Raw genomic sequence first — 22,022 nt, forward strand, 5'->3', positions numbered from 1 at the left:
GTCACTGACACTTTTTACATTGGATCTGCAATATGACTTCCGAATGCACTGCCATGCCTCCACTCTCCTGTGGTGAGATGTTTACTTTAATAAAACAGAGATCTCTTTCAAAACTGCCATGACCATTATGATTCACATGCTTTTAAATTTTATATTTGGGTGTATAGTTGTGGCAGCTATAATTTGATAGGCAATCGAAGTAAAAGAATGATCAGATCAGTATCAACAAGCTGCATAAAAGGAAATCCCACCACATTTTTATTGATTTCACATGTCCTCTTAATCCTTGATTCAAAACACTACCATTTGGTTAGCACCTGTGCAAGGCCTCTCTTACACGTAAAAACATGTCACAAACATTCGTTCATCTACAAAATCCGTTTTAACAAGGAAATGAGCTGAAAAGAGTATGTGTTGTCAGTCAATAATATGATGCTGGTACGCCCTCTGGAATTAGAAATTGTAATATATCACTGTTTGCTGTTTATTTTTTTATCTATTGTCTGTCTTATTGATAGATGTATAATATCACATTTTTAAGATGACCTATATAAATGATATGAGATGAGGCAAAGACATATTTTCATTTATGTACTATATAATTTTGAATTTGAATGCCAACCCACGCAACAGTATAGCTCTTTTTTCATGCAGTGGCTAAATGTGTATGCCACACTGAACAACATCCTCAGTGTCCTTTGATTGGAGTTACAGGGAGCTACAGCGACCTTCTTTATGCCCCTGAGAGCATTTGACTTTTTTCTTTTTACACTGAATTAAATTCTGAGTAGCAACTGATCTAAACAGGACACTAAATGCATGTAACAGTATTTATGTGTATATTTCATTATACTGTGTAGACTGTGTAGACTATCACAAATTTTAGCCATAATTCACATTGAAATCACTTGTGCTACTTGTGTAGGCATAATATTAGAATCTCTGTTGTACATAAAAAATAAGTACATTACTTTGTTAATTAAGCAATTAAAATGAGATTCTGCACATGACAATTCTCTTCCTATAAACATTTTCCTATAAACTCTCTTGGCATTTGAACTACAGAGGAAATATTGTCAGGGGCAAATAATTTACTATGACAAAGGCAAGTGTAAAGAGGACATCCGTTCATCTAAAAGAGGATGCTTAAGAAGTGAAATGATTCGTTTCAGATGAATTTTGTCCACTCACCAACCCTCATGCATTCTTTCAAGGTTACTTTTTTGTCGTCCTTGAGAACAGATGGACCATTTACATACATCATCTGTTGGCCTACTTCACCATTCAGCAGGCAGCGTCTTCCTTCAGTGAGTTGCAGCTTACTGTCCTTCCTTCTCATTTGCCCTTTGCCTGCATTTCAGCCAGTATTTATTATGCAGAAAAACACACCCTGCATGCCTGCCACTTTCAAACTTATGATCCTAACAAGGGTTTGTAAGGGAAAATATAATTTCATGGGCTTGCATGAGAAAAATTGGGTTTCATGTTTCACCTCTGGCAATGTTTATTCTGAATGTGAGGAGCTTCACACCCATAGAGCTCCATTCAAAAAATGCAGCTTTCATTTGCTAACACAGTTTGACCTAATGTTGTGAAGTCCATGTACAGAATAATATTGTTCTCTCATGTTCAGCTTCTCCCTACATTTAATTCCCTTAAGATTTTTGTTTACAGTTGTTTTTTAACATTGAAAATGCATGCAAAATGTATTTTTCAACAGGGTATATGCATACTGGAGGATTGAGAGTGAAAATAATGCACTGTTTGCAGTTACAGATTATATACTGGAATAGCCATTCATAGGAAAGAGCAGATGGAGAATACACAGGGGAGCCAAAAAGTCACACCTCTGAGGAATTTGGAGTAATTTCTTTTGAAAAAGGCTTCTCCCAAGGTACATCATGGCTGCATAATTAACACAGACAAAGAAGTGAAGCTGGTTATTGTGCACAGAAGGGATGAGTTTCACACTGATTTGTTGCTAGATTTTATCATTCAGTGAAAATATTTGAGGCCAACAACTGGTCACACAGAATTATGAGAAGAATAAATACTCAGTCCAAACAGACAGGAAGTGTTCAGACGTCATACATTAATTGAATAGAAAATTTACGCTGAGGCTTGATGTCCAAGAATTTGTACATGACTTATTATAACTTTTTTCTTGCATTTATTAAAATCCCTATGAGGAGAAATGTTTTGGCCACCTTCTATTATTAAACATTCTTCAATACTCCTACTTCAAACTTTTAAACCTCCCCCCCAAACACATGCATGCACACAAACACACACACACACACACACACAAACACACACACATACAATGAATAAATGAGAAGAGTTGTTCTGGGACGGTCAGTGCTATGCTGATTCAGAGCTTTTTCTTGGACAAAGCTCAGATTCCTAGGCACTGAGGAGTGACTCCCGGCGGGGCAGAAATCATTGTTGGACCATGTTTACATGACTCACATTCAATGTTCCTAATGGTGCCAGAGTTGTTCTAATCCCTCTTATATAAGCAATTGTGCAATCGTATGCCAAGATACAGTACAAATGAACTCTCTCAAATGTTAAGAGGTAGGCAGGTGTTAGATGAGAAAGATTTTTTTTTTATTATTCTGAAAAAAGAACATTCTGAGCTGGCAGCAGAAAGCTATTTTGTTTCTTTCTTTTTGAAAAGTGAGAAAGAATGTTCAGACTCAATGACAAGAATGATGTAAATCACAGAAATAAGTGCATTATCTTTTGTTTGGATGCACGAAATACTGCCCTCCAGAGGTAAAAGTGTAAAAATAATGAATAATTTCAAAATAATTCTGATAAGGCAATTGCACAACAGGGCACGAGACTGTATGTGCATAACAAAAGAAAGGATGAAATCATTTGCACATCCCTTATTTTTTGCAGGATGACACATATATAATTAATGTGTATTTTATTCGTAGTATCTTAATCTTTGATATTTTAATTTATGGTATGATTTTAGTAGTCAGCCTTGATAGCAATTTAACTCCCTTCAGAGTAATCATTTTGATATTATATTGCATTTTTTGCCGTGGTATGATAATGTTATGCATTATATGGGAAGTTATTTGAAAAGGACATACTGTACATTGACTTGAATTTTTTTTTTTTTTTTTTTTTTTGCTCCTTATTGTTTTTCAACGTTCTTCTTGCGCCCCCTGCTGCCCAATTCGTATTTGTAACGTCTCCTCTGACCGACTGCATTAGTCAAACATATTTCTTCTTCATTTATTTGACACTGGAATAAAAATGTGTGGACACATTATAGTGTAAACAGTGAAAGATCTCTTCACGATAGTGCTAATAAAATCCACCAAAAGGGTGTATTCTTAAACTAAACGTGGACTTATAAATTGTCCATTTCAAAAACACAAGGAGTTGCCTCTATAAGGAGTCACTTAGTCTTCCATCTTGTTTGCCAAATTTAAAACCAAGCAAACTTCCTGTTTTCCATAATTTCCTCCTCCATGTTTTGCCTTTGGATAATGTCCAATCGACATGCTTGAAATTTCCACTGCACCAAAACTGAAAAGCCCTGAAAAGCCTTATACTATATAACTATATTTCATCATTTAAAAAATAGGACAATTTTTTCAGTAACAAAACCACAAGTCGATATGAATTTGCCATCATTTGTGCACTATTGATACAATATTAAAATCAAAGACAGTTTTACTTAAACAATGAGGACAAAAATAATCCACTCCACTGACTGGAGTATTATCAATATTTTATTGAAAATGTGATTCATACAGAAGAGCTTGTGTTATTTTGCAAAAATAAGCTTCTCACTAAAATAAAACCAGAATATTTTCTTGCTGAAATAGGATTAGAGTTAGTGTTAAACATATTTTATCTTCACCACACAACTGTTTTGGCCAAAATGTACTTAACTAAATTTTCCAGACAAGCACAAGAGAGCATTCAAATGCTTTTATCATTATTATTATTATTACTATTATTATTATTATTATTATTACATGAGCTTGGCAAATGTGATGCGTTGTCCCCTTCTTAAGTTTAAACACAATAGAAATCCATGTCCTGTCAAGGAAAGAGAGACTATTAAAAAAGCAGAGGGGAGATTGGATATACATTCATATTAAAGCTTAATTTTCCATCAACACAACTGTCAAGGATGAAATTACAACACAAGTTCTTTATAACATAACAACTGTCTGCAGTCTCTTCATCCACCTGGCGTTCCTTTCAATACCAATGTGTCCTTGATCTCCAGACTCGTCTGCTGGCTGTGAAAATGAAAGCCATCCACATTTCCACTTACTGTTGTGGGGATCTCCACTGTGCTCTCCTTATACACTTGAGTCTCGGTCACCAGGTTCTTGGGGAAATAGCCGATGATTCCCATCTGGTCCACATAGCGCTCACCGTAAACCTGCCACAGGGAGGAGAGGAAGACTTTCATATGTCCAAACAGGGGCCTGGGAAACTAACAGAAACCAGACCCAGTGTCAAGTGATCTGGGTCTTGAGATGACAGGCGCCTGCAACATCCATTCTGCAAGAAGCCAAGCGAGCCGTGAGAACACAGGTCTTGTCTCGTCCCACACATACCAGCTCAAAATTGCAAAAACATGTTGCAGACGCAGCCTACAGCATAATACACTATAGGGCTATCTTCAAAAAAAACTGGACCATTGCCATTGTGTAGAGGAGAAAAGGATTGTGGGACAGAAAGTGATCTTTACGTATTCAATTTAAAATGTATTGGGTTAGGTTAATTTTAAAAATTCTAAGAGCTAACCCAATTTTTGCCAATTGGGTTATCTCTGCATTCCTTGCAATCTCTTGCAAGACAGGTTGACAGACACAAATAAGTGTCTATTTAAACATTTGTAATCATAGAACATTTAGATATTTCTTTTGAGTTGTGGATGAAAATGTTAGACTTGAAAAGATCCTATTTTTGCAATGTGCAAAGCAAAGTGAAGTACTTTGATTTATCATAAAACACTACTACGACCCAAGCAATCAAAAAAGACACTCGTAACACCGGCGACATACACTTCCAGACCAGAAGTCTCCAGCACCCTCGTCAGGTATCAGTTTGGAGTATATGAAGATCATCTGGCCCTTCTTGATGTTGATGAATCTGCAGTCAGGAGCAGTGAAGTCGTTGATTGCACTGGCCATTGATATGGCATCTATGAGAGGAATTGGATTTACCCACACAATACTAAAAAGCCTAACTTAGAGAAGCCTATGACTGAACAGAGCAGATAGGAATGCAAAGTTGTAAACATATCTGAGCAAAACGTAACAATAAAAAGGTGCATGTAAAGAGGGAAAACTGAGAGCAGGCACTGATGGTATAGCACCTAGGTCAGAGTTCTTCCACTTCACCAACATCGTATCTCTTCCAGTGTCCAATGCACTCACATGAGCAATCCTTGTCTGCGCAGAGCTTGCTGTTGGCCAGTTTGCCCATAGAGACACTGCTGGCGGGCTGGTAGATAAAGCCCAAAACGAGAAGCAGGAGCGTGAGACGGAGCGGCAGGGCCATCCTTACAGTACCAAGCCCGACAAACACCTCACTGCTGAACAACTCCCCACACACTCCCCTTTAGCAGAGAGGTGGAACCAAGACATCCTCACCCACCTCTCCAATCAGGGGGCCAGCTCGAAATTCCAGGGCTGTGGCTCCCACCCCCCACCATAAAAAAATTATCTTGGCAGATCCAGCTGTGGCAGTTTTGTTTTGTAAATACATTCCAGCTTTTCAGTAAATGCCTGATTTTTTTTTTCCGACCATTATGCAACTTGTGTATGTTCTGGCATATTTAACATTTTCAAAGGTGGTGCATTTGATCCCATCAGCCTAATTATTTTTCACAGTTGCACTGTTAATACGGACCCTTGGTTTCTGGGCTGGTGGAGTAAAGTCCGCAGACTGTTTTCTTTTTTGCCCACATCACATACATTTCTCTGCTCCAGAGGTTTCTCAAGAAACCATTACCCTTTGCCTGCCATCATTTATATCATATACCATACAAGAGATTTAGAAAACAGAGATTGTGAGTGAAATCTGCTTTATACACCTATTGATACAAGACCCTTCAAGTGCATTCCTGCAGAAACATTCTTCCTCCAACAACAACGCTGAGAAAAGTATAAGGAACTCAGGAAAATTACAGTTGTACCAATCCAAAACAAATGTGTTTGGTTTCTTTCTGGTGAATTACAAAGCAAATACAATTTCTGGCATTCAAACCTACTGCTGATGGGGTTACAAAAACAAATATTTTCCAACCTATTTAGTTTCACTGCCTCAGCCAAATCAACATGCCGACTCCTGTACAGGATAATTTGCTATATTTTCAATGACCGCAGGTCATGTACTGTCTTATATCTGCCTTAAACTAGAGCTGACTGGTAGGAACGTTCGAGAAACAGCACCTTGTATAAAAAAATGCTGGGGTACAGACACTAAAGCATCAGAATTATCTTATAGGAAAGCATTTTATTATACTAAACACATGAAACAACCTGTTTAATTAAAGAAATCAAAATCTCAAAATAAACAAAGACATTTCAGTTCACCCAGCTGTTTATCTCCAATATTTAAAGGGGGTGGTGCACTCCCTCATTCAAAACCAAAGTTCAAATCCAGGTCATCTTCTGGCTCATAAAGTACAAAAAAAAATTAAGGAACATCTCCAAAACTGCAAGTGTCCACAATATCCTGTAATCTGGTAGTGATGGGAAGGCATTTCAGGGCTACTTCTTGGCATAAGTGATCTTCATGGCGCAGGTGGAAGTGATGCGGAACCCTTGCAGTGCGTCCCTGGCTACTCCGGCTTGCCCCTCCGTCTCAAACTCCACAAAGGCAATGTCATGTCTGCCCGGCACCAGCCGCACCTCTTTAAACCCAGGAAACCTGGGTGCAGAAAAGCAGACCAAACCCCAACATCAGAAGATGCTAATCATAGGAGTTTACCCACATTTTGTTATATTTTTAGCCACCTCTTCAAAATGATAGAAAGTGCCAGAGGTAAAAGCAGCTTGCCTTAGATTCAAAGACAATAGTTTTAAGCAAAAATAACATATCTGACTATTATATGGGGTAGAGGAACCAATATCCAACATTTTTACACACACATTTATATCTGGCTTATTTCAAAACTAATGGTCACAGGGAAACAAATCTACCACTTACTGATTGAACAGCATAGACAGCATCATTTCATTGGTTTCTTCTGGAAGATTATTGAGGAACAAGATGTAGTTTGGTGGATTGTCAGGAGTCTGGGAGGAAAGAAATGAAATATTACGAATTAATATCATCTTGGTATAAGTAACTCCTGTCAAGTTAAAAAAACTGCCTTTACAGATGTGTGTCCTTAAATTCCTGTTTTTTTTTTTTTTATTGACTTTAACACCTCATCACATCTAGTGAGATCTTCAGAAAATTTAGAGCAGTAATGGAAGAGTAATTTATAAGGTGGATCTGATCATGCAATTTTGTTATTACCGATTATTATGATCATTCTTTAGAGAACTTCAGTGGCCTGATCTATGGCCTGATTACAAAGAATTGTCGCTTTTCTCAATTTGTCCACCCAGTGCCAGCCAGAAGCAGATGGGCTCCCCCTCTGACCCGGGTTCTGCTCAAGGTTTCTTCCTATTAGTCAAGGAGTTTTTCCTTGCCACTGTCGCCTTAGGCTTGCTCTGAGGGGGTATCAGGTCTGGAATACCGATGTAAAGCTGCTTTGCGACAACTCATGTTGTAAAAAGCGCTATATAAATAAAACTGAATTGAATTGTTAGTCACTACCAACCATCTCATTCACAACATGATAAGATATGACAATCTCAGTTCATACCCTCACTGAACAGTATTATTTAATAATGCTGCATGCCTACTTGCATTTATCCAGTGAATCCCTTTGTTACTGTTCAACAAAGATAGGAATATATTTGGACGTCATTGTTTTTTTATAAATAGCTCATTATTTAGGTGACAGCAACTAATTTACATAGTTACACCCTGGCCAGTTTTACTAAGCTCTCTAGACAGTAAGCAGACATTTTCTTTACCTTCAGCAATAAATCCTCATAATCTGCAAACAACTTTTATCATTTCTGAACAGACAGACATCAAGACGATTCTGATAGCATAGGTGTAATTAGAGAGGTAACAACATCTGTTTAACTGAAACACATACCTGCTGAACTGGGGCTGCATTAGGCTGCGCATTTGTAGATCCCTGTGGCACATGAAACACAAGTAATTATATGGTAAGATTTAACACGTCTGTAGGCTACGGCTGTTGAATACATCAATGCACCTGTGGCACATTTTTATTCTAAGGCCTACACAGGGAAAGGTATTACTGACACATCCCCACTATGTTTCATAACTCTGATAACCATTTCCTTGAAATCAGATCTGTAGGTGAAGAGCACTGCATCTTTATACAGAAATATGAGTTATATGACAGAACAGATCTACCAGAAAATGTTAACTACAACCGAATAAATGTACCAGAGCTGGCTTCTTAGCTGGATTTGCTGCCTGCTCTTGAGTTTTCTTCTTCTTTTCTTTCTTCTTGTCTTTGTCCCCAAATGTGCCACGCATTTTTGAAATGACCTCAGAGTCTGTTTTGGCATACTGAATGCGCTGAAGAGAAGGAGAAAATGGTGATGGTTATTTGAGTACCATCAAAAAAATGCGTCAATTTTATAATCTGTCAAATGCAACTCAAAGAAAACTCACCATGGGTTTGTTATAAAAAGGAAACCCCTGCAGCTGGCGAAGAGCATTTGTGGCAGAACCCAACTCTTTGAATACAACAAATGCCTGTCCTCTCATCTTCATGGTTTTCAGTGCCACAATATCAATGATCTGCCCAAACTGAGAGAACAGGGCATACAGCGACCTCTTCAACTCTGTAGAGAAGAGGGAATACAATCGTGCAAAAGCCATCAAGCAAACATGTAACAAGGATTTGAAATGCATCTGCAGACACCAACAAGCTAACTATATGTTTTAACTAGAAACATAACTAATGGCATGTGTGTCACCTTTTCAATAGTGGTAAAGAGACAATTAATTTTAGACAGCGTAAGCGTGTTATGTAGCTAGCTAAACAGTGGAGCATTTACAGCATTGTAAAAATGAATTTACATTATTAGAGATACATGGAACGACTGACGTGATATAACTAAGTACATTCTGTGTACATGGCGCAGGTCACATAACTTCCTAACTCAATGCATTTCTTGATTCATTACATAAACATATGAAATAATTACACTGGCCTGTTATATTTAGTTTGCTATCTTGTTAACTTAGCCTGTAGTAATGGTAATAGTATGAGTAATGGAGTTTACAAAACAGCATACCGTACCTTCTTTTTTAATTTTATCATTTACATTATTGATGTAAATGGTGTGGTTGGGCCGTATATCCATGATTAACTAGAATCTGGACCGTTACCCTGCAATGCAAAAAACAAAAAAGAATTAGTGTGTTGCTTATCGCAACGAGAAAGACAACCCTAGTACGTAATTTCAACAACGTTAGCAAGCTATCTTGAAAACCGTGTCCTCGAATTAGTATCTTTAGGCAGCGTTCTAGCGAACAACTCATATGTAACAACACATTTAGCTAGCTAGCTAGCTTAACAGCACATTTACCAAAGTTACATTTGCGAACATAACCACATTCAAAGGAAACAGAGCACTGCATCGGTTATAAAAATAACACTAACTACGCTGGTTAGTCATATTACATTTTAAACATAACAACAATCAGATTAACACCTGAAATAATAGGAGAATGGCTAGTTAACGAAAGAAAAAGAAACTCACGCCACTCGTTTTCAAACTATTACCGGAAGTGACCAACGCAACTAACTTCCTGTGCTTAGTAATATGAATTCCGGGCGCAACTAACAACTCGTCAACATCCTCATATATCATATAACCTATACTGTATCTCTTTCAACGGTGATGAAAAGAGGATAGGTTTTATTTCATTACGCTTACTATATGAAATAAATATCTTATAATTTGTTACAAATGTCGTCTACTATGCAGTTGGATGTTTACGGAACCAACTAAGGATAAGTACCTGATTCCCACCCGGGAAACAAACAGGTGTCCGGGTAAAATTTACCGGTAAATTCTGAGGAGTGTCTGTCGACTGGCTGACCGTAAGTCTAGCTAAAATGAACACAAAGTAAAGAAATAGAACAAAATGTAAATAACTAAATATACATGTTAGCCACCTTTTTTAGTAAGATTTACCTGTAACTTGTATATGCAGTAAGTCTCGTAGTCACCTCAACCCACAGTGGAGTATGTAAGAGCTAGTTTGAAAGACCAGTTTGGTACAAAGAACTACAGAAACTGACTAGGTGTGCTATTCTGATTTTGTGATGTCTCTAGTCAGGGAACGATGACACGAATGACAAACATATTCTGTCATTAACTTCACTTAACGGTACATTGAAAGCAAGTGTATTTATTTTTATGTCATAATTTGCATAACGTCAATTCAATTTTATTCTGTTCCATACTGAAATAATGACGCATTATGTGTATACACAAGCAAGATGTTCCATTTCTGAGGCCATTTTAACCACAAAACCTGAATGCTAGTAAAACAACAGTCACCCTCCTTTTCTTTTCAGTCACCCTACAATTGATCTGTTAATAAAATGCCATAGGCTGGAAAACAAATTTGCTGAGAAATTTGTATGTTGGGCTGAATACCACTCTTCTAAACAAAGAGGGTAATTTTAATATATTTCTTCCCTCACAAATGGAAGTCAAAGGAGACCTGTTTTTACGTCATAATAATCAATAGAATAGATCAACAACACTAAAGTACACGCTGCTAATTCTATCCAACTACTTTCCTCTTGACTCAGAACAACCAGAACTGGTTGAAACTGTGAAGGCTTCACTTAAATTAAAATAATCAGACATTATACCATATAATTCTCAATAACCTTCTAGTTAACACCATAATATACATAGTTGTGACAGTGACTCTTTAAATCTGTAGTAAAATCTAAATGAACAAATTTCAGTGGCTTCAATAATTTCAGATTAATACCCTATGATGGCAAAATGAATGCAGGGTAGAAACAAATCAGATCTCTCCACTTAATTGTTCATGCAATGCACTCAGCCACTGTTCTGCAGAGCAAATCACACAAAGTAAATGGTTAGGCAGATGTTTTGGCAGCTCCCTCACCTTCAGAACATGTATCAATACTTACACTTAAAAGAAGAATTCCTTTATTACAGGCATCAGCTGCAATATTACAAGTCCTTTATTATTATTGTTATTATTATTAATAATCTATTTCGTTTACAGATGCCATCTTGTACACTTTTCCTCATCGACTTTATAGACTTGTATTATGCACTTATATTTATGTTGGTCTCATTTTAAAAGAGAACGTGCTCTCAAAAAACTTACCTACCTAGTTAAATATTGTATCGGTCGCAGTGCATAAACTGACAACCACTTCATACACCATCAATTTCTCTCATTTCCTCTTTATACCTACCATACAATCAGAGAGACTGTGTAATTGTCTTAATCTGAAATCAACACAAACTTCTTAAATAACCTAACGTTCAGTGTTTATGGCTTTGAAACAGAATGATCCATGATCTCTTCCTCAAACGCGTCATTAGTTAGGTTAGGTAACGCTTGTCCTGTTTAATGAGTACAGAGCTTGTGCTTCGGTCGCTGTGGGCACTAAGGATATCTGTTATTTCCCTTATCATGAAATGTTGCAGATTGCTGCACAAAATGAAAAAAAGTGGCCATAGGTGGTAGCTATTGCCAGATGACAACATTAAGAAAGCAGAAATAAAATTAAACGTAAGATAACTAGCTGTACATCTAGCCATAAGTAGTTTCGATTGGCACAAGCATGCATGTGTAGCTAGCGCTTACAGAAGTTTAACGGCGGGTCGTTCAGTTGTCATTGACGGTACGGGGTATGCAAGATGGCATCGGTGCGTGTGGCTGTGAGAGTCAGGCCCATGAACAGCAGGTAAGTGCTAACTCAGAGAACTTTAGTGAGGTTAATAGCAAGGTATTGGTGTCTTGTTGGGTGGTAAGTTAGCTGTCTCGCTGTCATAACTGTTAGGAGCTAAGTGGCTAGCTAGTTTGCAGCGTACCGAAGTCACAGTAGGTGTGTTCAGTTTGTTAGGTCACGTTAGCAAGCTAAAGCGCTTAACTGCAGTTGAAACTAATTTACCGGCGATAAATTATCAACATTTGGAGAAAGAAGCGTATGTGGAATCAACAACGCCTGCTAACTATAACTTTTTACCACCCCACTTAACACCATACGTCTCCCGTTTTTAGAGACCGTATAATTACCTGCGGTCTATGTGGGAAAACAAAATTGACTAGGTAGTTAAAGTTAAGTTAGCTAATTTATCTGATTGACTTGTTTTTTGATACTTCATCCTGAAAGTCTCTACTGTGTACCAAATAACTTTGTATCGCTGACGAATACGTTAAACATGAAGTTGTTAAATATGTGAAGTACCTTACAGTGCTATCTGCGTCCAGATGTTATTATTATTATTATTATTATTATTAGTAGTAGTAGTAGTAGTAGTAGTAGTAGAAGAAGTATTAGTAGAAGTAGTAGTAGTAGTACAGGGCAGCCCTGTTTGAGTTTCTGTACAGTGCACTGGTTGCCATCTGTTGTAGGATAACCTTTCACACATTTCCCGTGATCTGCAAGTCCATCATCTACAAGAGCACAGCCAGTTGATTGCGTCTGAATGAAAATAACTACAGTACATTTCAGTCTTCTCTAGAGAGAGAAATTTTAACGAAGCACACAGTGGTGCTTCCTATGTAATCTCATTTTGTTCTCTCAGCTGTGTCTGTCCTTGTAATTAAAGTGTTTTATCTTCCCAGTTGTAGTCATGGTTTAAGCACATTACATCATCAGTGAACAAAATTACATAACATTTACCCAGACAACCTAAATTTAGTGGCTCACTCAACTCTCACAGTAGCTGTGCTTGGCTTTTGGTTTTAATGCACCTGTGGTAAACCATGATTACCTTTGTTCTGTCTCCTTTTGTGGTCAGATGTTGTACTGTTGTATGTCCTAATTTTGTTCTATGATGAGTCAATTATTATCAAAAAACTGCTGTCTTTAGTGAATTCCATTTTTTTTTTTTACTTTAACCCTTGCTTAAGGGCTTGTTTACTGCCGTAAGACATGGCATGAGAAGTGTAAATGAACATGCTGTCTGAATTTTTCATGCTGTAGAAAACAGCCTTACATGCCTGGGTAAAAATAAGGCTATTCTCCTGTCAATTGTATTGACAAAAACATTCCAGTTTGTGTTCATTTTACAGAGAGGAGGATTTATCTGCTAAGTTTATAATTCATATGGATGGGAACAAGACATCCATAACCAACACGAAGGTGAGTTGTAAATGCTGTGAAGTGTTACACTGTTTGGTCATGTGTTCTTAAAGGTCTCCACATTATTTGCTACATAGTGTTGCTTACATTTAGATCAAAAGTAGTTGAAGTTTCAAAACAGATGAAGACGAAGAATGTGCCAGCAGGAATTCGAACTCAGTACCTTCTAGTTACAAGCCATGTACTTTACCTAGCATATGAGACAGTTGCCTTCATTTTACTTCCAAATGAATGCGCTAATGATAAAAGTACTGAATGATCATAATGTGTGCAGCAGTGTTTCACAGAGACATGTAGTAACATTAGTCTGTGCATAGCATTAGTATGCATATATATATGACAATACAGATGCTCTTTGTCTTTTCACAGATTCCAGAGAGCACATCAGGAGCCCCAGGGCGAGGAAAAACCAAAACGTTCACTTACGATTTCTGCTATGATTCAGCAGATGCCGGAAGCCCCAGCTTTGCGTCTCAAGAAAAGGTTTAGATATAACACCGCCTTTTGTACTTAAAATCTGCCATTTAGTTAGAGTAATGATCACAACCACAAGGGTTTGTTGTGTTGAATGGTATAGCCTTTTAAAAATCTATTATTTGTTCATGCCACATTCAGTTTCTATAATTTGTTTTGTGGGGTCTGATTAAATAAAAATAACCCTTTGTTGATTTTTCAGTAGGGCTGTTGTTATGCAGCTTGCTGTCACTTTGGTGCTTACTGTCAAAGTCTGCCACCCACTGGACACTTGTAGAATTTGAGTTTTTTTTCTTTTTGATTTTTGTGTCAACAGAGGTGTTTTTGGGCTATTGTCACAAAAGTGGTGCTATTTCCTCATGACTTTGAGAAGGGCATATTATGCCTGGTGTCTTCATGAGCAGGAGTTTAGCTATAGACATGACCTAATGGCTTTTCAAATTAGTTTATATATGATAAAAACTTAGATAAGACCTGAGTGAACTTCCTCCAGCCATTTCAGTTAACAGCAACATAGGAAGGATTACTTGACTTTCCTGGTTTTAGTTAAGACTGGATTAACCAACACTCTCTCATTGGTACTTAGATAGATGTCAGGGTATGGCTTCTTAGGTTTCTACAATTTGATTTATAATGCATGGTGGTCATAAAGTCCTAGTCTATTGCTGTGAAAATATCTTTATCACAAAAGCATAATTTCCATTTCACATGTCCAAGAAAAAAAAGTCAATATACTATTTTTTATTATTTTACTATGCTCCTCTTGTATAACATCTCACTCTGAAATAAGCAGAGTATGAACACTTGCATGTGATTTTGAAAGAATTCTCAATTTTTAAACCAAAAGATTGGCACTTTATAACCACCCTGTGCTCAGTGTCCCTGATTGCATTAATAATAACTGCACCCTCTTTGCTTGTAATGTTTACACTCTGTGCAAATCATAAGCTGTTGCCGTGTCACAGTTTAATATAATTTTGATCACTTCGTTTTCTAAGGACGATTTGCCTGAATCACAGGTTAAATGTGCATCTGAAAACAAGTCTAAACAGTTTTGGTAGTTTTAAATAATGAACATATCAAATTGCTCATAACTGTATTGCTTGCAGTTGCGGTGAACGCTGATTAAAGGGAGTTTTTGGCAGAGGAGCTGCCTTTAATTAAAAACGCTCTTTCTGCAGAATGAAAAGAGAATGATAAAACATCCTCCGCTGGCGACGGCTGACTATCTCCGAACTAATTAAGATGTCTGTACCCCCCGCTGTCGAGCGGCAAGATTTGAGCATTTTAAGAGACAGCAAAGGAGCCTCTAATGTGATGGGGATTGAGAGTAATCAAGTGCTGAGACGCAGGCCCAGGCAGCGACGCGGATTCAATCTTCCACTGAATTGCATCCTATCTGAGAGCTGTCCGACTGAAACGCATGCTGTCAGTGTGCTGAGAAGGTGTAAACTGTTTTTTTTTTCTTTATTTTTTTTTTATTTACTTTACCTGGTTCCCTGGGGTTTTTCTAAAAATGCTTTGTTTTTTTTTCCCCAGCAATTAAAATGATTCCCGTCTTGGGTATTTACAGCACAGCAAGGTGCATCCAAATTGGGTTTTCAAAAGAAAACCTGTTTTGCTAAAAATGCAGTCCTTATAGATGAAATGAAAAGACAACTTATTTGAAGTCGGTGAAGGATTTGATTTGTTACACGCCGACCACTGTGGTCTTTCGTTTTCGAGCGAGGCCCAGTGTTTATTTGTGCCTGGCAGTTGTCCTCCGCTCCTATTTCTAGACCCAATTTGCAGGTGTGAGGAAGCAGCTGTTGGAGCGTGGTGCTGGCGTGTATGTGAATCAGAGGTATCAGACAGCTGTCATCACCTGCATCCGAGCACCTGGGCAGTCCTGAGTGGCTGTGAATGTGTGCTGTCAGGTGTGCCGATCCGATCACATCCCAGACAGATGCAGGCAGACAGGGACCAAGCAAAGCCAAGGGCACTTGAAAGATGCAACTTTACAATCAACCGTGAGAATGTTTTGCTCTTTCTGAGCATGTCACTTATGTGGGACTAGCAGGGACTATAGTTTTTTTCAGCTGTTCAGTACATGCACAAAAATTACATTTTGCATGCTGAGTACATTGTAAACAGCAGGTAACAACCATACAATGCTGCAGCCTTCATCTGTCAAACGGCTGAAGCTTGGAGAAACTGGGAATGGTTAGTGGATGAGAGACCAGGCAGCTACTAGAAGTGGTGTTGGTAGGCCAGCAGGTGCAATCACAGACAGCTGGCTCCCTGGCGTAATGATGGGTTAATGTGCTGTCGATGATGCAATCTTGCATATAACATGTAGTTATAAAAGGTATTTATTGGCCCTTTCTGCAAAGAGTAAGGTGTTCCCTGGTGTCCTGGTCAGGCTCTCTGGCCTTCTAAGCACACCCACCTTCATTGGTTAAATAATCCCCTCCCTCACCACCTCAGCTAACGTGTGCTAAAAATTCTGGCACAATTCATGCTGTACATCAATCCAGCTGTCACTGTAGTTGAGGTTAGTCAATGCCCCTCCGAACAGGAAAATTAACGTTGTTCGTTATTGTTATGATAACAATGAGAGCAATTAAGTGAACAAATTCCCAGAAATATTTGTATGTGTCTACTTTACACCCCTTTGAATTTTGTATTGTGCTGGAAAAACTTTGTTGAGTTGTGCATCATCCAAAGTATGCACAGTGTTGATCTAACTATGGATCTGACTCTGATGACCAACATGCCATGAGCTCTCTGTGATTGACCTGACTTGTTGCCAGTTCAGTCAGTTCAGTTATGTTTGACTGTGTCTGTATCTGTATCCCTTCTGATCATAACCTGTGAATCAGACTAACCTTCTGTTGTGGCATAGCAAAATTCTGATTCATCTTAGGCCTAATGAGACCTGTGGGCTTGAACAGATCATGAACAGTAACAAAAGACGGCAGGCACCAAGACACCATAAATTTTTTACTTTAATTTTAATTTGTGCCCATGGAGAGGCTTGATGGCAGATCAGGCTTGATTATGCATGGGCCCATTCATTTTTTAAGAATAATCTACATTTGGATATTTTTTTCTCATGCATACTTTTATATGGGGAAATTGGATTCCACTGATTTTCTCTAGAAGACAAAATCTCCTTCTCCTTCATTACAGCATTACAGCACTGATACGCTACTACACTTATATCCCCTTGCAAAGAGAAGTGATTATTTCACGGGATGTGTAAGGGCTTTGAGCTGAAATTGCTGTCCGAATCATAATCAACTGCACGTCTTGTCATTTCTTTGGGGTGCTGTGTATGCTGTAAGGCTTCCACTCTACTGTGTTATGACCTGTTTGTCTAGCATTTCACAGAACCATGATGAAAATTTTGCATGCAATATTTTCCTCCGGCCTCAATAAATCATATCAACAACCTTTCAAATATCAGCTGGGCACTTAGATTCATCCAATTTCATTCCTTGTGGTAACAGCTACTGCCAGATAGGCAGAGCACAGTACATGAGAATACTTGTTTTGGGGGAAGTTAGGGAGAAAGGAAATTAAACTCAGCAAGACCATGGGCTCTTTAGTGTGATGTTATCAATGGGTGAAAGGGTTGATATTAACACCATTTTATATTCTGCCTGTTTCCTGGGGTGTGCAAAGAAAGTCCTGACTGTTTGATTGGTAATCGACTAGAGCAACATAGAGAATGCAGGTACTTAAGATTCTGTGACTTCTTTGCCTTACAAACACAGTCAGTGAGTGCCCCAGGAGGTTGCTGACTGAGCTATCTGTGATGCTTATTTATGCCCTGACTTTAATTATACACCATCAGCCTGGATATGAACAGTTATTTGTCCATCCGCCTGGATTTCAATTATGGTAAATGCTTATGGGGTGGGCAGATTGAATTTTAATAAGCTCGCAGGCGCTGATATGGCTGCACACCGCTCAGTGTTTTTTGGACAAGTGAAATATGCAGCCACTTAAGTCGACCTCTCTGGTTAGAGCCCAGGTGATTTATACGTGCCTGTCCATGGTGGCCCCTGCAAGGTTAAAATTCTGATTTTGATTATTAATCCCAAGAGGCCTGGAAGCACCGGAGAGGAGGATGTCTGATGCCCCGAGTGCCAGGCCTTGAGCTTGGACGGCTCGCCCCCCTCCTGAAGCGGACAGAGGGCCCTGCCACTCACATGACCCGCAGTATTCATCAGTGCCACTCTCATTTTAACAGCCATGTCCGCTTCTGTCTGCTCTTCATTGGCCTGGGAGGCATCCTGACTCTTTAGAAATGAGAGTCTCTCCTCTCCTTTCTAATCTGTCGTACTACAGAGGTTTAGGAGTGATACCTGCATGCTGATTAGCATCGCAAAGTTATTCCTGTCTGCTTCCAACTTCCACCTCCCTCCTTGTTCTTTTAAATTGTCTTTTCCTTCTCTTTTGGTGCTGCAGGTTTTTGAAGACTTGGGCTCAGAAGTGCTGAAAGCTGCTTTTGAAGGTTACAATGCCTGCATCTTCGCCTATGGCCAGACAGGGTCTGGAAAGTCTTACACCATGATGGGAAACCCAGTAAGACATATTAAATTCTTATAGGATTTCCCTTTTGTTGCACAATAGCATCAGTAGTAGTTTCAGATTGGTTTCTTGTGTAATATCATATGGATATGTGTAGGTTGCCATTAAATCATCTCATTAGACTTAACCCATTTTTGTATTCACGATAAGGTAGGAGCTTCATACATACATGACATTCTATAGTATGTGAGAGAAGTATGGCATAATTATTAGAGAATTGGGCTTGTGAGTTTGCAGGTTTAAACCCACAGTAGGACGCTGCTGTTATATGCTTGAGCAGGGTACTCAATCTGAATTTCTTCAGTAAAGCATACAGATTTACATGTAATAAAATGCAAGCTTGGTCTGTTAAGCCAGTAACATAATATGACATTAAAGAGAGTGCTTGGAATTATCAGTTGGAGAAGCAGAGATGCTACCTCTCTGTAAATCTGGTGTAACCTTTAGGCCATGAGTCATAGTAATTTGTATTACAAGCTTAGCTCTGAAACGAGATAATGCTATGCAGTGAGAGTCACACAGGTTGGCATTCACAATGGTTTGCAGTAGCTTTAGACAGTGGGGGAAGTGGTGGGGGCAAGGTGCATTGTCAGTTATCTTTGTTTACTCAGCAGGATATGCTGATAAGTACAGAAAAATAGGTTGTTTTGAAATTTATGGTCTTTTTGCATTTTTATTTTAAAGATTTGAGCAAGAAGCATTTACATTAATCAGACACTGATCTTGGAAGAGGGCAGTTATTCCGCCACCCACTCCCAAGCTCACTGTACACAGGAAACTCCTGCTGTTCTTAATGAGATTCTCCCTGTTTCTCTGGTTACTGACTCATACAAGGTCATTTCAAAAAAACCATGTCAACTTTTATGATAATTATATCAGTCTCTTTAATATGAATTATCTGTTGTAGGTTCTTCAAAATAAAAATGTTTTCAGGTCACAAAGGAATACTATGAATCATACCTAACAGCACTTTTAATGGTTTTGTCCTTATATATGCACACTTGAAGCAATTTCTGTGAAAATGGCTTGAAGCGACGAACCTAGGGTTTGCTATGATCATAGTGTGGTTTTCTGTCACTGTATGGATAGCTCTCTACCAGATTTGAAACTGCCGTTCAATAGCGAATGTCACTCATGATGTCAAGAAAGGGTCTTTTATGTGTGACATCAGAGCTGCTTTCATGGGTTCAAGTGAATCTCTGAAGTCATAGGATTGGCTTTCAGGCACATTGTAGTTCAGAGCTTGCTCACGAACGACCCTTACATTTTTACATCTCCTATTAGCATTTAGGACAGGTGACGTGAAGATGCCTCCTTTAGTACTATGGGATTTTGTACTACTATTCAGGTCTTTAATAGAAAAATTATATTTGCAAGCATAGCAAGATACTAGAAGTTAAACCTCTAGTTCTGTTTTTCTTTTTTCATGAATACCCATTTTTGATCCTGCTATAGTGAATGCTATGCATTCACTGCATTCAGAATTATACTGAATGCAGTGAATGCATAGCAAACATGAATGTGATGGTAACTTGGTTTTGTACTTCATAGGGGGACTCCGGTCTGACTCCTAGGATCTGTGAAGGTTTGTTTAGCCGGATCACTGGAATGACACATTGGGACAAGTCGTCATTCCACACTGAGGTCAGGTGAGGAGCCACGGGTGGGTAGCACCATAAGCGGGTGAAGGGTACTGGAAAGCCGCGGCAAAAGCTGCAGGCGAAGATTATCAGGCTGCATGGCAATCCAAATGAGTAAGGAAAGTGTGACTGAATGAATCCATGCTTCACATCCAATCCAAGTCACACAAGTGTAAACTCAAGGACAGAGTGAAGGGTGGGTGTTTGGGAACATATTAGAGACATGCTCTGCTGTCATTGTTCCAGGACCCTAGCTTGTAATGGAACAAGAGTGACTCAAGAAAAGAAAAGAAAAGAAAAAACTAATTTTTGGAAATATGTGTCCACTCCAGCGCTTATCTTTCAAGTTATGACAAGCTCTGTTCAGAGACCAAGGAACTACACGGAGGCTATATTAACTCAACCTGTGAGAAGCACTCAGTACTATTGACGGAATAAAACATTACATCAGCAGCAGATTCCAGCTCCCTGTAATTTTCATTTTTAACAATATAACAATATGGATGTTACAATGTTTGTAATTCAACTCAGTGGTTAGTTATACATTGTGGTGAAGGTCAATTGTAAATCTCACTTTACTGCAAAAAAGGAAATGATAGTTATATGATGTTTTATTGTTCTGTGTCTTTAGAAATGCTATTTCATAACCAGAAAAATTCTGCAGTGATTCAGATTAGTTTGACCCTTGAAATCCAGCCTTGAAAGTCATTTGTCACAAATTCTTTTCACTTCTAATTAAAAGGCATTGGAATCACTCAGTCCAACATAACCACTGATAATGTGTAAAAAATGTTCATTCATACAGTAAAATTAAGTACCATCTGTGATAAATTTGACTAAAAAATGGGAGTTTTTTTCCTGCCTGTCTGGTTGAATGGAACTCGTAAAATTCAAAGAGAGGTCCGTGCAAATACGCACCCTGGGGTATTAAGTGAAAGGAATTCTGGGATATCCAATGTGAAGTGTGCGTGCAGTCGAAAGCGAGCATGACTCAGTGTTATTTGAGGGCAGTGCTTAGGGCAAGTGAGCAGAAGTGCCGTTTGAGATGCAGCCTTAGTCTGGGCACCAGACTGGGCTTTAGTCAGCGAGGTCTTCCTTCTTAATTACTGTGCTCCTCTGACAGATAGAGCCGTATGCTCTGTCCACTCTGGAGGCCGTGCTTATTTAGCAAGTTTCTAATGAGTTACAAACGATCAGGAAGGTCAGTGTCAAGCTTAACACTGCCGCAGGTCTCAGTTGGTATCTGGCAGGATTTCAGGGGAAGCTTGGAGCAAAGGGATGTTGGTTCCTTCTGAGCTTAAGCTGAAGGTGAAAGCATTCCGCGGTCTCTGGCTGAAGTTTAAAGCCGCATGGAGGATTGAGTATAAAGCCCCTTTAAAACAGAGAAACTCAACCAAGGCACAGAGGCTTCTGCCAAGCCCCTGAAGGGACTTCTGCTTAACCCCTTTTTGCCAGTTGTTGCTCTTAAATGGATGTGCTCCTTCTGCAGTGCAAAAAAGTGAGAAGAATTAGCGAGACAGAACACTGTTAGATAGACACTACTGTGAAATAAATAGACAGCTGGTCTCCTCTGTGCAAATGCTGAGTTGATGTCAGCTGTTCAGGAGGGTGCTGTTTTCTTACATAATTTAGATTTCCTGCAAATATGGCAAATTAAAATAGGTGTTGAACACATGGAACTGCAGGATAAAGTTGAAAACTTTATACTCTGTGGGAATGTTTTATACAGTTACATGTATAGCGGAAGCAGTAAATCAGAGTGAGTGAGAAATCTATACAAGCATTAAATTATGCAAGTCCTTGACTTGATTTTTCCAAACAATTGAGCATACTTGTTCACTGTCACATTCATTCTAATGTCT

At 38.7% G+C, this 22,022-nt stretch overlaps 3 protein-coding genes across 3 annotated transcripts in view; 1 reads left to right on the plus strand and 2 right to left on the minus strand.

Annotated features, from left to right (window-relative positions):
* Positions 1-4,001: 4,001 nt before the first annotated feature.
* Positions 4,002-5,587, minus strand: LOC118789624 (otoraplin-like). Its single transcript, XM_036546102.1, has 4 exons — positions 5,424-5,587; positions 5,049-5,188; positions 4,310-4,420; positions 4,002-4,068 (listed from the first exon to the last, which is right to left on the minus strand). Exons 1-4 carry the CDS (start codon positions 5,545-5,547, stop codon positions 4,045-4,047), a joined length of 399 nt encoding a protein of 132 aa, XP_036401995.1. The 5' UTR covers positions 5,548-5,587; the 3' UTR covers positions 4,002-4,044.
* A 451-nt stretch (positions 5,588-6,038) lies between these two features.
* snrpb2 (small nuclear ribonucleoprotein polypeptide B2) lies at positions 6,039-9,909 on the minus strand. Its single transcript, XM_036546933.1, has 7 exons — positions 9,858-9,909; positions 9,395-9,484; positions 8,761-8,933; positions 8,530-8,664; positions 8,210-8,251; positions 7,201-7,289; positions 6,039-6,921 (listed from the first exon to the last, which is right to left on the minus strand). The coding sequence occupies exons 2-7, from the start codon at positions 9,456-9,458 to the stop codon at positions 6,762-6,764; spliced, it is 663 nt and encodes a 220-aa protein (XP_036402826.1). The 5' UTR covers positions 9,459-9,484; positions 9,858-9,909; the 3' UTR covers positions 6,039-6,761.
* A 2,031-nt stretch (positions 9,910-11,940) lies between these two features.
* Positions 11,941-22,022, plus strand: part of kif16bb (kinesin family member 16Bb) — a 49,811-nt gene continuing 39,729 nt past the window's right edge. The window contains exons 1-5 of the mRNA XM_036547229.1: positions 11,941-12,064; positions 13,399-13,468; positions 13,838-13,951; positions 18,398-18,514; positions 20,072-20,169. Coding sequence (XP_036403122.1) covers positions 12,018-12,064; positions 13,399-13,468; positions 13,838-13,951; positions 18,398-18,514; positions 20,072-20,169 — 446 coding nt within the window. The 5' untranslated portion in view covers positions 11,941-12,017. The remainder of the gene's footprint in view (positions 12,065-13,398; positions 13,469-13,837; positions 13,952-18,397; positions 18,515-20,071; positions 20,170-22,022) is intronic.

This window comes from Megalops cyprinoides, chromosome 15 (assembly GCF_013368585.1).
Source record: "Megalops cyprinoides isolate fMegCyp1 chromosome 15, fMegCyp1.pri, whole genome shotgun sequence".
NCBI classification, from domain to species: domain Eukaryota; kingdom Metazoa; phylum Chordata; class Actinopteri; order Elopiformes; family Megalopidae; genus Megalops; species Megalops cyprinoides.

What these genes read in the sequence shown, in the direction of transcription:
- LOC118789624 (XM_036546102.1), bottom strand. Translation starts at nt 5,547, where the DNA reads ATGGCCCTGCCGCTCCGTCTCACGCTCCTGCTTCTCGTTTTGGGCTTT. An exon ending in GAGACTTCTGGTCTGGAAGT is followed by an intron (nt 4,421 to 5,048) that starts GTATGTCGCCGG and finishes TCCCTGTGGCAG; the next exon opens with GTTTACGGTGAGCGCTATGT. An exon ending in CAGTGGAGATCCCCACAACA is followed by an intron (nt 4,069 to 4,309) that starts GTAAGTGGAAAT and finishes TTTCCTTGACAG; the next exon opens with GACATGGATTTCTATTGTGT.
- snrpb2 (XM_036546933.1), bottom strand. Translation starts at nt 9,458, where the DNA reads ATGGATATACGGCCCAACCACACCATTTACATCAATAATGTAAATGAT. An exon ending in TGATAAAATTAAAAAAGAAG is followed by an intron (nt 8,934 to 9,394) that starts GTACGGTATGCT and finishes TCTTCTCTACAG; the next exon opens with AGTTGAAGAGGTCGCTGTAT. An exon ending in CAGCTAAGAAGCCAGCTCTG is followed by an intron (nt 8,252 to 8,529) that starts GTACATTTATTC and finishes CATGTGCCACAG; the next exon opens with GGATCTACAAATGCGCAGCC.